This window comes from Panulirus ornatus, chromosome 32 (assembly GCF_036320965.1).
Source record: "Panulirus ornatus isolate Po-2019 chromosome 32, ASM3632096v1, whole genome shotgun sequence".
Taxonomy (NCBI): domain Eukaryota; kingdom Metazoa; phylum Arthropoda; class Malacostraca; order Decapoda; family Palinuridae; genus Panulirus; species Panulirus ornatus.
Genome location: NC_092255.1, coordinates 18,880,418 through 18,894,001, shown reverse-complemented (window position 1 = coordinate 18,894,001; position 13,584 = coordinate 18,880,418). Strand labels below are relative to the sequence as shown.

General features: G+C 44.6%; 5 protein-coding genes across 5 annotated transcripts in view; 3 read left to right on the top strand and 2 right to left on the bottom strand.

Annotated features, from left to right (window-relative positions):
* LOC139759112 (ras GTPase-activating-like protein IQGAP1) overlaps nt 1-13,584 on the bottom strand; it is a 424,460-nt gene that overhangs the window by 153,978 nt on the left and 256,898 nt on the right. The gene's annotated exons all lie outside the window — the stretch shown is intronic.
* LOC139759109 (cuticle protein 6-like) overlaps nt 1-13,584 on the bottom strand; it is a 29,789-nt gene that overhangs the window by 1,854 nt on the left and 14,351 nt on the right. The window lies entirely within an intron of this gene.
* On the top strand, nt 1,683-3,017 carry LOC139759332 (uncharacterized). The gene is made up of 2 exons (XM_071681458.1): nt 1,683-1,778; nt 1,920-3,017. Exons 1-2 carry the CDS (start codon nt 1,767-1,769, stop codon nt 2,547-2,549), a joined length of 642 nt encoding a protein of 213 aa, XP_071537559.1. The 5' UTR covers nt 1,683-1,766; the 3' UTR covers nt 2,550-3,017.
* On the top strand, nt 5,451-6,756 carry LOC139759331 (cuticle protein 6-like). The gene is made up of 2 exons (XM_071681457.1): nt 5,451-5,508; nt 5,652-6,756. Exons 1-2 carry the CDS (start codon nt 5,497-5,499, stop codon nt 6,279-6,281), a joined length of 642 nt encoding a protein of 213 aa, XP_071537558.1. The 5' UTR covers nt 5,451-5,496; the 3' UTR covers nt 6,282-6,756.
* LOC139759330 (cuticle protein 6-like) lies at nt 8,639-9,931 on the top strand. Its single transcript, XM_071681456.1, has 2 exons — nt 8,639-8,696; nt 8,841-9,931. Exons 1-2 carry the CDS (start codon nt 8,685-8,687, stop codon nt 9,468-9,470), a joined length of 642 nt encoding a protein of 213 aa, XP_071537557.1. The 5' UTR covers nt 8,639-8,684; the 3' UTR covers nt 9,471-9,931.

Here is a 13,584-nt window from a genome sequence, read left to right as displayed (position 1 = left end):
TGAGGAAGAAGTGGGGGATGATGGCCTAGTGAAGATATGGAAGAAGTGGGGGATGATGGCGTAGTGAAGATGAGGAAGAAGTGGGGGATGATGGCGTAGTGAAGATGAGGAAGAAGTGGAGGATGATGGCGTAGTGAAGATAGGGGTATAGCGAAGAGGGAGTGGAGTGAAGCTGAGAGGGGTAGCTAGGACTTGGGTGGCATGAAGTAGGATATACTTATGATAACTTCTAGAGATAACGCTGCCACTGGCTCTCTGTCAACTTTGCCGTGACGCATTTGAGACAAACCAGGTTTTAGTAGTGGCATCTGGTGGCTCCTTGTTGCTTGCTGTAACTTGGAGACATATTACCCGTCAGGCAGGAAAGGGACACAAACAAGAAACTGCTGGACTCGTTTTACCTGTTCGAGGCAATGGTTGGCCAGAGTATCTCTTCGCCAAAACCGCAGGTGCAAGAGTGTGTGACATCGCGCGAGGACGGACCCGGATATTGAGAAAGCACAGATGTTAACTGAGGAAGACACTGAGACGGTAGGTAGGAAATGGATGCCAGTTCTATCGTAAGGATACACCGTGTGGACCGACCTTGCCCTAGTCAGTCATGACATTTGGATGTTGCTATTACGTAAAAGGGGAGAAGTGTCCAGATAGATCCACTTTTTATACGCCGTAACTAGATCAGCAAGCGTAACCCACTGGTACTGGGAGGAGTAGAAAAGAGATTAGTTATTACTTTAACTTTACGCACATATGTATAACCTGCGTAGCTGTGGTGTTATGCCTGTAATAGAACATGTCCTTCGGTACTGAAGGAAGGTCTTATGAAAATAGGTTTGTGTTATCTATGACCGTCTTCTCCTGATAGATCGTCCGGCACCCGGCGTCCTTCATGATTTTTGCAAAGCAACCCATCCTGGGAATAATCATCTCGTTTTATATGGAGTTAATCTCTGGCCACAGTAATTGGTAGCAACATAGGGTATGACCACACCCGAACAAGCTGATGCTCACATGAGAGGAGGTCAACCCAGCTTATTGCTGACCACTGAGGGAACAGCTGGGCCAAAGCAGACTACTACAACGGTCGGTCAATTATATATAATCATCCGTTGCGACAGGATGACCGGGGACAAGATCAGTCAATATACTTATGATCAAACTGGGAATGCCTTTCCTACTGTCTCAGTGTCTCCGTCAACAAATTTTGGCAAAGTCTGTGCTTAAAGTTACCAAAGAGAGTTTCAATTCTCGAATCCAGTTTGCTATAATGTTGTGGTTTCTTCCCCTCCTGCAAGCAATACATATGCAGACAACTGCATAGAATATAGGAGCCACCAGATGCCACTACCACAACTTATAGTTCAATGGTCGTTGTGCGGGTGATCAACTAAATGTAGATTTCAGAATCATCTCATTAGAAACGGACTCTGATCTCCGTCTTTTTTATAGCTCTCTTTTCAATACGTCTTCTTTATCAAATCAAATCTTGGGTGTTGATTACATTGGATACAGGATAATAATAATGATAATGATAAGGATGACAGAAGAAGAAGGTCAAAAGAAGTACAAGGAGTCTTCTCTGCTACGGAGGGACACACAAAAAGTGAAATAAAAAGGAGAACGGTACATCCATACGTATGTTAATCCCCTCAGACACCGCCCTTGTTTTTCTGATCGTCCAGGTAAAAATGTGAGGATGTTCCGGCTGGTATATAAGACGTGGTCAAAGTGGCCACCAGCAGACAGCTCCTCCCTCCCGTGTCAACATGAACGCTCTGGTGAGTCTTCACAGAAAATTTTTTCGGATATTAGCTGCAGTGTATTATACAGAAGTTCATTTCATTGCATATAGATGGTAATCATCCAAGCGAGTGTGAAAAAAATAGTTCCAATACAGAACCCATCTTTTACCATTTCAGACAGTATTGTTTACAGTAGCAGTTACCGTGTGCAGCGGTGCCCAGCTGCCATGGTATCAAGGACTCTATGGTGCGTACCCCGGTCTCCACCCATGGTACAGAAGTGGTATGCCACTCATGCCTGAACCCACCTTGAAGGCTATGTCAGTCGAACCTGCAAACATCCAGGCTATGGCTCCCGTACCTATGGCTTACAACATGGCTCCCTTCGCCTCCATGGCACCTATCCATTCCCAGTACAATGCTCGCGACGAATTTGGCCAGTACTCCTTCGGCTTCAACGGTGGCTTCAACAATCGCGCTGAGATGCGTGACGCCTTCGGCAATGTGCGTGGCTCATACAACTACCTGGACACCGACGGCAAGGTGCAGACCCAGCACTACGTAGCCGATGCCATGGGCTTCCGTGTGTCCGGCACCAACCTGCCTGAGGCTACCGCACCTGAATTCCTCGACTACGCTGCCGATGTGGCTGCCGCTAGGGCCGAACACCTGGCCGCTCATGAGGCCGCAGCTGCTCCCGCTCCCATGCCCGAACCCAAGTACATTGACTACACTCCAGAGGTCGCCGCCGCCAGGGCTGAACACCAGACAGCTCACGAGGAAGCCTCAGCTGCTGCTGCTGTCTAACCGTAATGCAGTCAGTAACACCGTTCTGTGGCCAACCCCGATCTAAATATCTAGTTTCTCTTCCGGGCTCTATGCCCATGTGATCTAGAGCCTCAATTCCTTGGTAGATTCCCTCTCTCCTGTATCTCCACCTTTCCACTTCAACCACGTAAGCCGACGCTCTTTTCATTCTTGTCGTCGGGGACGCAGTCCGTACTGTCCACAGCCACAGTGGAATAACCATCGTACAGCACCCAGAGTCTCGCTGTCTCCTGCTAGGTTGTCCAGGCGTGTAGAGCACTTGTCATGGAGGGTTTGGTCTATGGCTGATACTACTAAGACTCTTTATCAGTTACGAACACTTGATTAAGTGAGTATCAGCAGAGCATCAAAACCTCCAAGACTTGGTGTTGACACCCTTACCATCAGTGGCTGCCCAGTTATATCAATGTTATACTTTGATATTTCTAATAAAGAAAATTGAGTACATATATGTTGTTTTCCTACTTCCATCAGCAATGTTGACATTCAAATGAATGATTAATCATTCAAAATAACTAGTAATGTTCTCATGTAATAGGCTCCAAGCAGATCCTATTTCACTAACTCACTTTTGATAGGAATGTTTTCTGAGATACCTCAGGGCTTTCTGCTTCCTCAAGTGTCGTAACTGACCTGCTATATCCTGATGTTTTACAACAAGGCATAAAAGATGACTAGTCATTACCCATTCCGGGAATCTTCCTTAATCATTAATCTTAATGATCTATAATGTAATTACACTCGTCTGCATGGGTTACACTAGTCTATAAGTTCGTTCTTGACATATCACACCAAGATAAGTTGCACCTGAGTGAAAGGCACGAAGAGCTGCTTCATCTACTGCTTTCCATATACACGAACTGTATCCTGATACACCACACCAAAAATTCTCCACCCCAGCGGGTGTACATTAAAGCAACATGTATACCATGTTGGTATCATTTAGAAGAAGTACCATATGGAGAGTACTGTCAGTTGGTATCTTCCAGAAAGGCACACCATGTGTAGTGTGTTGTCATCACATTGAATACAGACACAACTCTCAGGTATTTCACCTTGAGGTATGGAGAATTTAATGTACTAAACTCATGTGCTATAACCTGTCCTGCTGATACCGAGGTTTTAAAGGCACAATCAGTACACTATGGTTTTTTACACACCCGTTCGAGGTACACTCGACACAAGCAGGTCACACACTCTCTATAGCAGCGACACAGTTCATAAGACATGCTAGACCTCGATTTGATTTCTCTATATACCTTATAACTTACTGCAGTCTGCCATTGGTCGAAGTGTTATACAATACACGTGAATGTGTCACATCATATGCAGTACATTAATATGTGGTACATCTGTGAACGCCGGCGTAACGATCAATAATCCTGTAATTATTGGATGGTTAAGGCCAATATGACACGGGGTCAAGTATATAACGCATGAATGACCTCAAAGTTCAGGTGGTTTTCTTTACCTCATCGTCCATACACCACAGTTGACCCTGAAGCTGAGTGCCAGAGTTCCCAGATAAATCAGGAGCTGTCTGTCTTTCTTGAAAAAGGACATCCTTCCCTCGTCTCTTTTGTTCTCCATCTCTTCCTCCACCAGTGTTATATCTTGGATGGAACTATTGGAATGCTGCCATAGCCGACCGCCACTGTGGTCTAGCTTTACCTGGCTGTTTACATAGTGGACAACAATAGCTGGGATGACGTGGCTGCCCGTCCTGTGACCATCAGTTTTGTCACGTATATTCACTGACTCACATATCTCCAATCACTCTTACCAAAGATTAGCTCCACAAAAAATCGTATAATTATTCCCAGGATGGGTCACTATCGAGGCTCTGAAAAAATTATGAAGGTCGCCTGGTGCAGGTCTGATGGGCACAGAAGACGGTCTTAAATAATATAAACCTATTAACGAAACTTACATGATGATCCCACCAGGTAGCCCAATTGCTCTTACGTAATACCATCAGATGAGCGTCATGACCGACCAGGTCAAGATCAGTCAACTCGTTATATGTTTATGATCAAAGTGGTATACATTCCTCACTGTCTTAGTGTCTCATTCTACACACTTGTGTATCATCAGTACCAAATGTTATCAATGAAAGCTTCATTTCACGAATCCATTGTGCTACAATGTCATAGACTCTGGGTCTGTGGCAGACATACTCTGGACAACCACTCTCCCAAACCAGTAACACGAGTCCAGTAAATTACTGGTTGTGGCCTTTTTCTGTCTCACAAGAAATATATGTGCAGGTAACTGCAAGCATCAATGAACCACCAGATGCCACTACCATAACTTATATTTGAACAACGTTGTACGGGTGATCAATATGACAGACGCCTTCAGTATCATCTCCCTAGAAACAAGTAGTAGTCTCCGTCTTCACTACACCCTCATCTTCACTATAGCCCTCTCATCACTACATCCTTTCCATCCAGTCAGGATTAGGGTGTTAATAACTGGATACAGCAACAACAACAACAATGACAATAATGATAATGATAGATGATGATAATGATGATTGATAATTAAAACTACAACAACAACAACAACAGCAACAACAACAACAATAATAATAATGATAAGAATGATAATGATAGTAATAATAATATTAATAATAATAATTGATAATAATAATAATGATAAAGTAATGATAATAATAATGAAAGAGCAATGATAATGAAATGGGAGGAGTAACAATAAGAAGAAATACAGGACGCTTCTCTGCTACGGAGGGACACACAAAAAGTGAAATAAAAAGGAGAACGGTACATCCATACGTATGTGAACCCCTTCAGACACCGCCCTTGTTTTTCTGATCGTCCAGGTAAGAATATCAGGATACTGTGGCTGGTATATAAGACGTGGTCACAGCGGCCACCAGCAGACAGCTCCTCCCTACTGTGTCAACATGAACGCTCTGGTGAGTCTGCTCTTACAAATACTTTGGTTTTACAGAGATTTGCAATAATGCACGACATTGTAGGCACATATCAGTAGGTAATATACTATAATGTTCTAGTAGCTTGAGGGAATATTACTAAACGTCAACTCTAATGTTTACAGACAGTGCTTTCCCTTGCTGCCGTTGCTGCATGCAGCGTGGCCCATATGCCATGGTATCCAGGAATGTATGGTGCGTACCCAGGTGTCCACCCATGGTACAGAAGTGGTCTGCCACTCATGCCTGAACCCACCTTGAAGGCTATGTCAGTCGAACCTGCAAACATCCAGGCTATGGCTCCCGTACCTTTGGCTTACAACATGGCTCCCTTCGCCTCCATGGCACCTATCCATTCCCAGTATAATGCTCGGGATGAATTTGGTCGTTACTCCTTCGGCTACAACGGTGGCTTCAACAATCGCGCTGAGATGCGTGACGCCTTCGGCAATGTGCAGGGATCATACAACTACGTGGATTCCGACGGCAAGGTGCAGACCCAGCACTACGTGGCCGATGCCCTGGGCTTCCGTGTGTCCGGCACCAACCTGCCTGAGGCTACCGCCCCTGAATTCCTCGACTACGCTGCCGATGTGGCCGCCGCTAGGGCCGAACACCTGGCCGCTCATGAGGCCGCAGCTGCTCCCGCTGCCATGCCCGAACCCAAGTACATTGACTACACTCCAGAGGTCGCCGCCGCCAGGGCTGAACACCAGGCAGCTCACAACGAAGCCTCAGCTGCTGCTGCTGTCTAACCGTGATTCAGTCAGTAACACCGTTCTATGACCAACCCCGATCTAAATATCTAGTTTCTCCTCCGGTCTCCTTGTCCCTGTGGTCTACACCCTACAGGCCTTGGTAGATTCCATCTCTCCTACATCACCTTTCCTCTTAAACAACGTAAGCCGACGCTCCTTCCATTCTTGCCGTCGGCGACGCAGTTCATGTTGTCCACAGCAGCCTACTATCTCGTGGAATAACCATCGTACAGCACCCAGAGTCTCGCTGTCTCCTGCCAGGTTGTCCAGGCGTGTAGAGCACTTGTCATGGAGGGCTTGGTCTATGGCTGATACTACTAAGACTCTTTATCAGTTATGAACACTTGATTAAGTGAGTATCAGCAGAGCATCAAAACCTCCAAGACTTGGTGTTGACACTCCTAACATCAGTGGCTGCCCAGTTATATGGGTATTATATTTCTATATTCTTAATAAAGAAAAATATAGTACATATCTGTTGTTTTCCTACTTACACCGGCAACGTTGACATTTGAACACCAAATTAACCATTCAAAATAATTGGTAATGTTTTCATCTAATAGGTTCTAAGAAGATCCTATCTCATTTCCTCACATTTATCTTTCGTTTGCATTTCTGAAAAGTAGAAACCCTTCTTAAGAAGCAGCAGAATGTTTCCTACTCTGTACATTAGCTCTAATGAAAGTAATCAAATTAAAGAAAAATATGAATAATGAATGATACAGTATATAAGACATGTTAGACCTTGATTTGATTTCTATATATACCTTATACCTTGGTGCAGTCTGCCATTGGTCGAAGTGTTATACAATACACGTGAATGTGTCACATCATATGCAGTACATTAATATGTGTTACATCTGTGAACGCCGGTGAAACCATCGATAATCCAGTAAGTATATGAGAACGAGACAACATTGGATGGTTAAGGCCAATATGACAAGTGGTCAGGTATAGAGCCCATGAATGACCTCAAAGTTCAAGTGGTTTTCTATACCTCATCGTCCATACACCACAGTTGACCCTGAAGCTGAGTGCCAGAGACCTCAGTAAATCAGGAGCTGTCTATCTTTCTTGAAAATGTGACATCCTTCCCTCGTCTCTTCTGTTCTCCATCTCTTCCTCGACCAGTGTTATATCTTGGATGGAACTATTGGAATGCTGCCATAACCGACCGCCACTGTGGTCTGGCTTTACCTGGCTGTTTACATAGTGGACAACAATAGCTGGGATGACGTGGCTGCCCGTCCTGTGACCATCAGTTTTGTCACGTATAGTCATTGACTCACATATCTCCAATCACTCTTACCAAAGATTAGCTCTACAAAAAATCGTATAATTATCCCCAGGATGGGTCACTACCGAGGCTCTGAAAAAATTATGAAGGTCGCCTGGTGCAGGTCTGATGGGCACAGAAGACGGTCTTAAATAATATAAACCTATTAACGAAACTTACATGATGATCCCACCAGGTAGCCCAATTGCTCTTACGTTATATCATCAGATGAGCGTCATGACCGACCAGGTCAAGATCAGTCAACACGTTATATGTTTATGATCAAAGTGGTATACATTCCTCACTGTCTTAGTGTCTCATTCTACACACTTGTGTATCATCAGTACCAAATGTTATCAATGAAAGCTTCATTTCACGAATCCATTGTGCTACAATGTAGACTTGGGGTCTGTGCCAGACATACTCTGGACAACCACTCTCCCAAACCAGTAACACGAGTCCAGTAAATTACTGGTTGTGGCCTTTTTCTGTCTCACAAGAAATATATGTGCAGGTAACTGCAAGCATCAATGAACCAACAGATGCCACTACCATAACTTATATTTCAACAACGTTATACGGGTGATCAATAAGACAGACGCCTTCAATATCATCCCCCTAGAAACAAGTAGTAGTCTCCGTCTTCACTACACCCTCATCTTCACTATAGCTCTCTCATCACTACATCCATTCCATCCAGTCAGGATTAGGGTGTTAATAACTGGATACAGCAACAACAATGACAATAATGATAATGATTGATGATGATAATGATGATACTGATAATAATGATGCTAATTAAAACAACAACAACAACAACAACAATAATAATAATGATTGTAATAATAATAATAATAACAGTAATGATGATAATAATGAAAGAGCAATGATGATGAAAAGGGAGGAGGAAGAATGAGAGGAAATATAAGACGTTTCTCTGCTACGGAGGGACACACAAAAAGTGAAATAAAAAGGAGAACGGTACATCCATACGTATGTGAACCCCTTCAGACACCGCCCTTGTTTTTCTGATCGTCCAGGTAAGAATATCAGGATACTGTGGCTGGTATATAAGACGTGGTCACAGCGGCCACCAGCAGACAGCTCCTCCCTACTGTGTCAACATGAACGCTCTGGTGAGTCCGCTCTTACAAATACTTTGGTTTTACAGAGATTTGCAATAATGCACGACATTGTAGGCACATATCAGTAGGTAATATACTATAATGTTCTAGTAGCTTGTGAGGAATATTACTAAAAGTCAACTCTAATGTTTACAGACAGTGCTTTCCCTTGCTGCCGTTGCTGCATGCAGCGTGGCCCATATGCCATGGTATCCAGGAATGTATGGTGCGTACCCAGGTGTCCACCCATGGTACAGAAGTGGTCTGCCACTCATGCCTGAACCCACCTTGAAGGCTATGTCAGTCGAACCTGCAAACATCCAGGCTATGGCTCCCGTACCTTGGGCTTACAACATGGCTCCCTTCGCCTCCATGGCACCTATCCATTCCCAGTATAATGCTCGGGATGAATTTGGTCGTTACTCCTTCGGCTACAACGGTGGCTTCAACAATCGCGCTGAGATGCGTGACGCCTTCGGCAATGTGCAGGGATCATACAACTACGTGGATTCCGACGGCAAGGTGCAGACCCAGCACTACGTGGCCGATGCCCTGGGCTTCCGTGTGTCCGGCACCAACCTGCCTGAGGCTACCGCCCCTGAATTCCTCGACTACGCTGCCGATGTGGCCGCCGCTAGGGCCGAACACCTGGCCGCTCATGAGGCCGCAGCTGCTCCCGCTGCCATGCCCGAACCCAAGTACATTGACTACACTCCAGAGGTCGCCGCCGCCAGGGCTGAACACCAGGCAGCTCACGAGGAAGCCTCAGCTGCTGCTGCTGTCTAACCGTGATCCAGTCAGTAACACCGTTCTATGACCAACCCAGATCTAAATATCTAGTTTCTCCTCCGGTCTCCTTGTCCCTGTGGTCTACACTCTACAGGCCTTGGTAGATTCCCTCTCTCCTACATCACCTTTCCTCTTAAACAACGTAAGCCGACGCTCCTTCCATTCTTGCCGTCGGCGACGCAGTTCATGTTGTCCACAGCATCCTACTATCTCGTGGAATAACCATCGTACAGCACCCAGAGTCTCGCTGTCTCCTGCTAGGTTGTCCAGGCGTGTAGAGCACTTGTCATGGAGGGCTTGGTCTATGGCTGATACTACTAAGACTTTTTATGAGTTATAAACACTTGATTAAGTGAGTATCAGCAGAGCATCAAAACCTCCAAGACTTGGTGTTGACACTCCTTACCACTAGTAGATACCAAAATATTATGGATCTTATATTTTGTTATTCTTAATAAAAATAAGTATATGAATAACTTGTTTTCCTATTCATACAAGCAGCAGTGATACTCGAACACAGGATTATCCACTTAAAATGAATGATAATGCCTTTTACCAGATAGATTTCAAGCAGGTCTAATCTTATACGTACACCTTTTTTTTGTGGTTGTGTTATTCTGAACGTTTCCAACCATAACATAACATTACCTTCTTTATACTTTAACTTTGATGAAGTTAATGCAAATCTTAAGAAAGAAAACGGAGTACTGAATCCAAATATAGGATTCAGCTGTACCAGATTGTCGCCAAAGCGACCATGACGACCACTCGTAGTGAAGGGCGGAGGAGGGTGTGAGGGACGGGTGCCGGGTGTGCACCACGGGCGGGCAATGTAGATGAGCACCACAAAGATGACGTGATGCTGTACTGAGCCACTCCTCTGACCAGTGTGAAGCCCGATGGTCAATTTCCTACACTTAGTAAACCTGGTTCCCTCAGTTACTCTAGTTCTCTGGTTTTTATATGAAAAGTGAATCATAAATAAGCCATTTTGCTCAAGAGTGGGGTCCAGACAACCTTGGAAGAATTCAAATGGCTCGCCATGAGAAACTGATCGAGAACCACGACTGTTTAAGAGTCTCGAATAAGTAAATAATCATGCTAAAGTAAAGTAAATAAATCATGCTAAAGTATGGCTGCTTATGTTCGACTCTTCCATGATCGTTTTGGAATCGTTATGTTCGAAGTCATGATTTCCCCAGACACAAACACAAGAAATGTTTCTCTTGTATGATCTGCCGATGGAATCAAGTCTCCGTTTTCTTGTGCGAAGATTCAATCCTGTTTTTTTTTTTTTTTCGATAACTTTACTTCCCATTTATCGCAGATTTTTACAACAGTTTATCATTTATGGAAAAATGTCGATGAATCCACAAAGGGACGAAAGAAATGTAAATGATAATCAGTCGGACTGTCTTTAATTGGAACTGATACAGATCGATTCCTTCCCCACCTCGAACATATGGAAAAGGTGAAGGAAGACTTTTGAATGGAGAGAGCAATGGGAAAGGCCTGACTGAGGAAGAGATGGAGAGATGAAATGAAGTTGGCTCTCGGTTGGGTATCAAGGTCTGAAAATGACTCTCCAAAGCGAGAGAGGTGTGCATTTCACAGAATGAACTGAATCGATGTGGTATATGGGGGGCGACGTACTATCACTGGACTGAACCAGGGCATAAGAAAAAATCAAGATAAACCGCAGTCTGAAGCACTGGGTTCGGATCATCATACATAGCAGCTACATTTTTTTTTTTTTTGCATCTGTGTTAATGAGGCTATTGTTCGTCTGTCCCCGATGTTACCTCGTCAAGGTGGGCAAATCAACTGGGCATATACAAATAAAAAAAAGAAAAAAAAAGATTCGTCTTTATACGTTTATTCCGTATGTGATAAGAAAGTAACGAGATCTTGGTAAATCATTCATACAAACGAAAAATACTAAACACGATACGATGTGAGGTACAAGCGTGTTAAAAGATTAAACGTTCGCGAGGGGAATGTTCGACTCGGAAACATTATTGGAACACGACATGTACTAGGGAAAAGAGCCAACTTTGGAAGTCAAGACTTCTGATGAAAATATCGTTCTCTTTTATAAACTTCAGAAGAGAAATAAGTACGATTCTTACTGACTGTAACTACTTTACTTTCATGCGTTGGGTCGATCAATCCACACATGAAATGTCGGGCGGGCGACAGGCAAATCAATCACCATCATAACATTCGTGGAAGACTCTGAATTGGAATGAGGAAAGGCAATAGAGAAACGGCGCTCCTGTCACCTACAGCAACCTCGCTGTCCTTGTGTGGATACATTACTGGGGCAGGCTATACCGCGGGGGGAACCCGTCCTGAACACCTTTTATATAAACCTTCCCCACCCAACATTTTCTTCCTCCTCACTCTCCTTCCGCGAGTATTTCACTACACACTCCCCTTCTTGGTTCGAATGCTACGTCACCTCGACAATGGACTGACGGACTGATCGTGACTTGAACCCACAGGGGTTAACCCTAGACTGTTACAAAGACGATTGATGAAGACCATCAAAGAATCACCCTGCGCCAGGTACGCTCATTATTGCCAGGCGAGAAGGGGCTCCTTGTCGTTGCTCTACATTGATGCCTGAAGGACGCCCGGTGACAAGTTTAGGGTTGGGGGGGGAGATAGTCGACCGAACTCTGGCTCAGTAGTGTATATATATGACCGACTCCATTTATAGCCAGAGTCTCTAAACACTGATGAAGAGTAATACACAATTATTATTATCATTTTCTCTTTATGGTTTAAATATAGACCGAGGTGGAGGTGTTCATATACCTGATCTAGTGAGTGAGGCTCCAACCAAGACTACGTCTGCCTGCACGATGGCCATCAGTGATCAGGCTGGGCCATTTCCTTAAAACTCTCGGTGTCACTGTCATACCACAATTTTGATCTATTGGTAATTCATGTTCGTTAATCTGAAGTTCGTTTTTTCCCCTGGAATGTCAACTCCTTATTGTTCAACCTTGATATAAGAAAGAGGTTTTATTCCAAGCTCGCCCTAAATCAACACTACGGCCCTTGGGTTATGAATACAACTGGTGTTGTCTGGGTGCGTTCAGGTTCCAGCTGAAGTGAACGCGTCTGGTCTTGTCTCCTGATTGTGAAGGATGAGCCAAACACCGTGTGACACACCACAAGACAATCGTCTGACCAGATACGCCATACGTTCTCAATGTGTTCTTGTATTCTCATCATCTTGCAACAATCATAGGTAAAATAAGATCTCTAAGATAACAGTTTCCGGCTGCTATCACTGCAACACAAGAGTCCACAGAGATCTGGAGGAAATCTAATCATGGTCCTTTATTTCTAACCTGTATATACCAACGACAGCGGTCGACAGCAGACAGCTCCTGACTGACGGGTCATCACAAACGCTCTGGTAGGGAAAGGATTTACGGCAGGGAAGGGATGTGTGCCAGAAGAATGCACATAGGATGTAATCAGGTCACAAAAAAAAGGGCGCACTGAAGTATGAAGGCCAGTCATGGCATATGAAAAAGGAGAATCCCCTCAATGAATATCGTCCCTTTGTGGTCGGTCTGGTTGTGAGGATTTGAGGAGTTCGTGGTATGCGCTCCTCTCTGACTGACCTTTTCATCCACTAGTCCAAGATGGACGTGCACCTCTACTCCTCTTTTGTCATCCCAAACTCTATGGTAGCTACCCGTCTCCTTTATTGCGTACGTACCCGTCTCCTTTACTAGGTACGTACTCGTCTCCTTCACTGGGTACGTACTCGTCTCCTTTAGTGGGTACGTACCCGTCTTCTTTACTGGGTACGCACCTGTCTCCTTTACTAGGTACGTATCCGTCTCTTTTACTACGTACGCACCCGTCACCTTTACTAGGTACGCACCCGTCTCCTTTACTAGATACGTACCCGTCTCCTTTACTGATATTTAGCTCTATGGCACGTATGCGTTTCCTTTCGTACTACCCAGGACGGCATGGTGCGTACTCCGTCTCCAGCTTCGGTGCAAAAGTAGCCAACAACGAGGGGACGTATGGCTGACGAACCCACACATATCAAGCCTGTGATAGCCTCTGTACGAATGGCTCA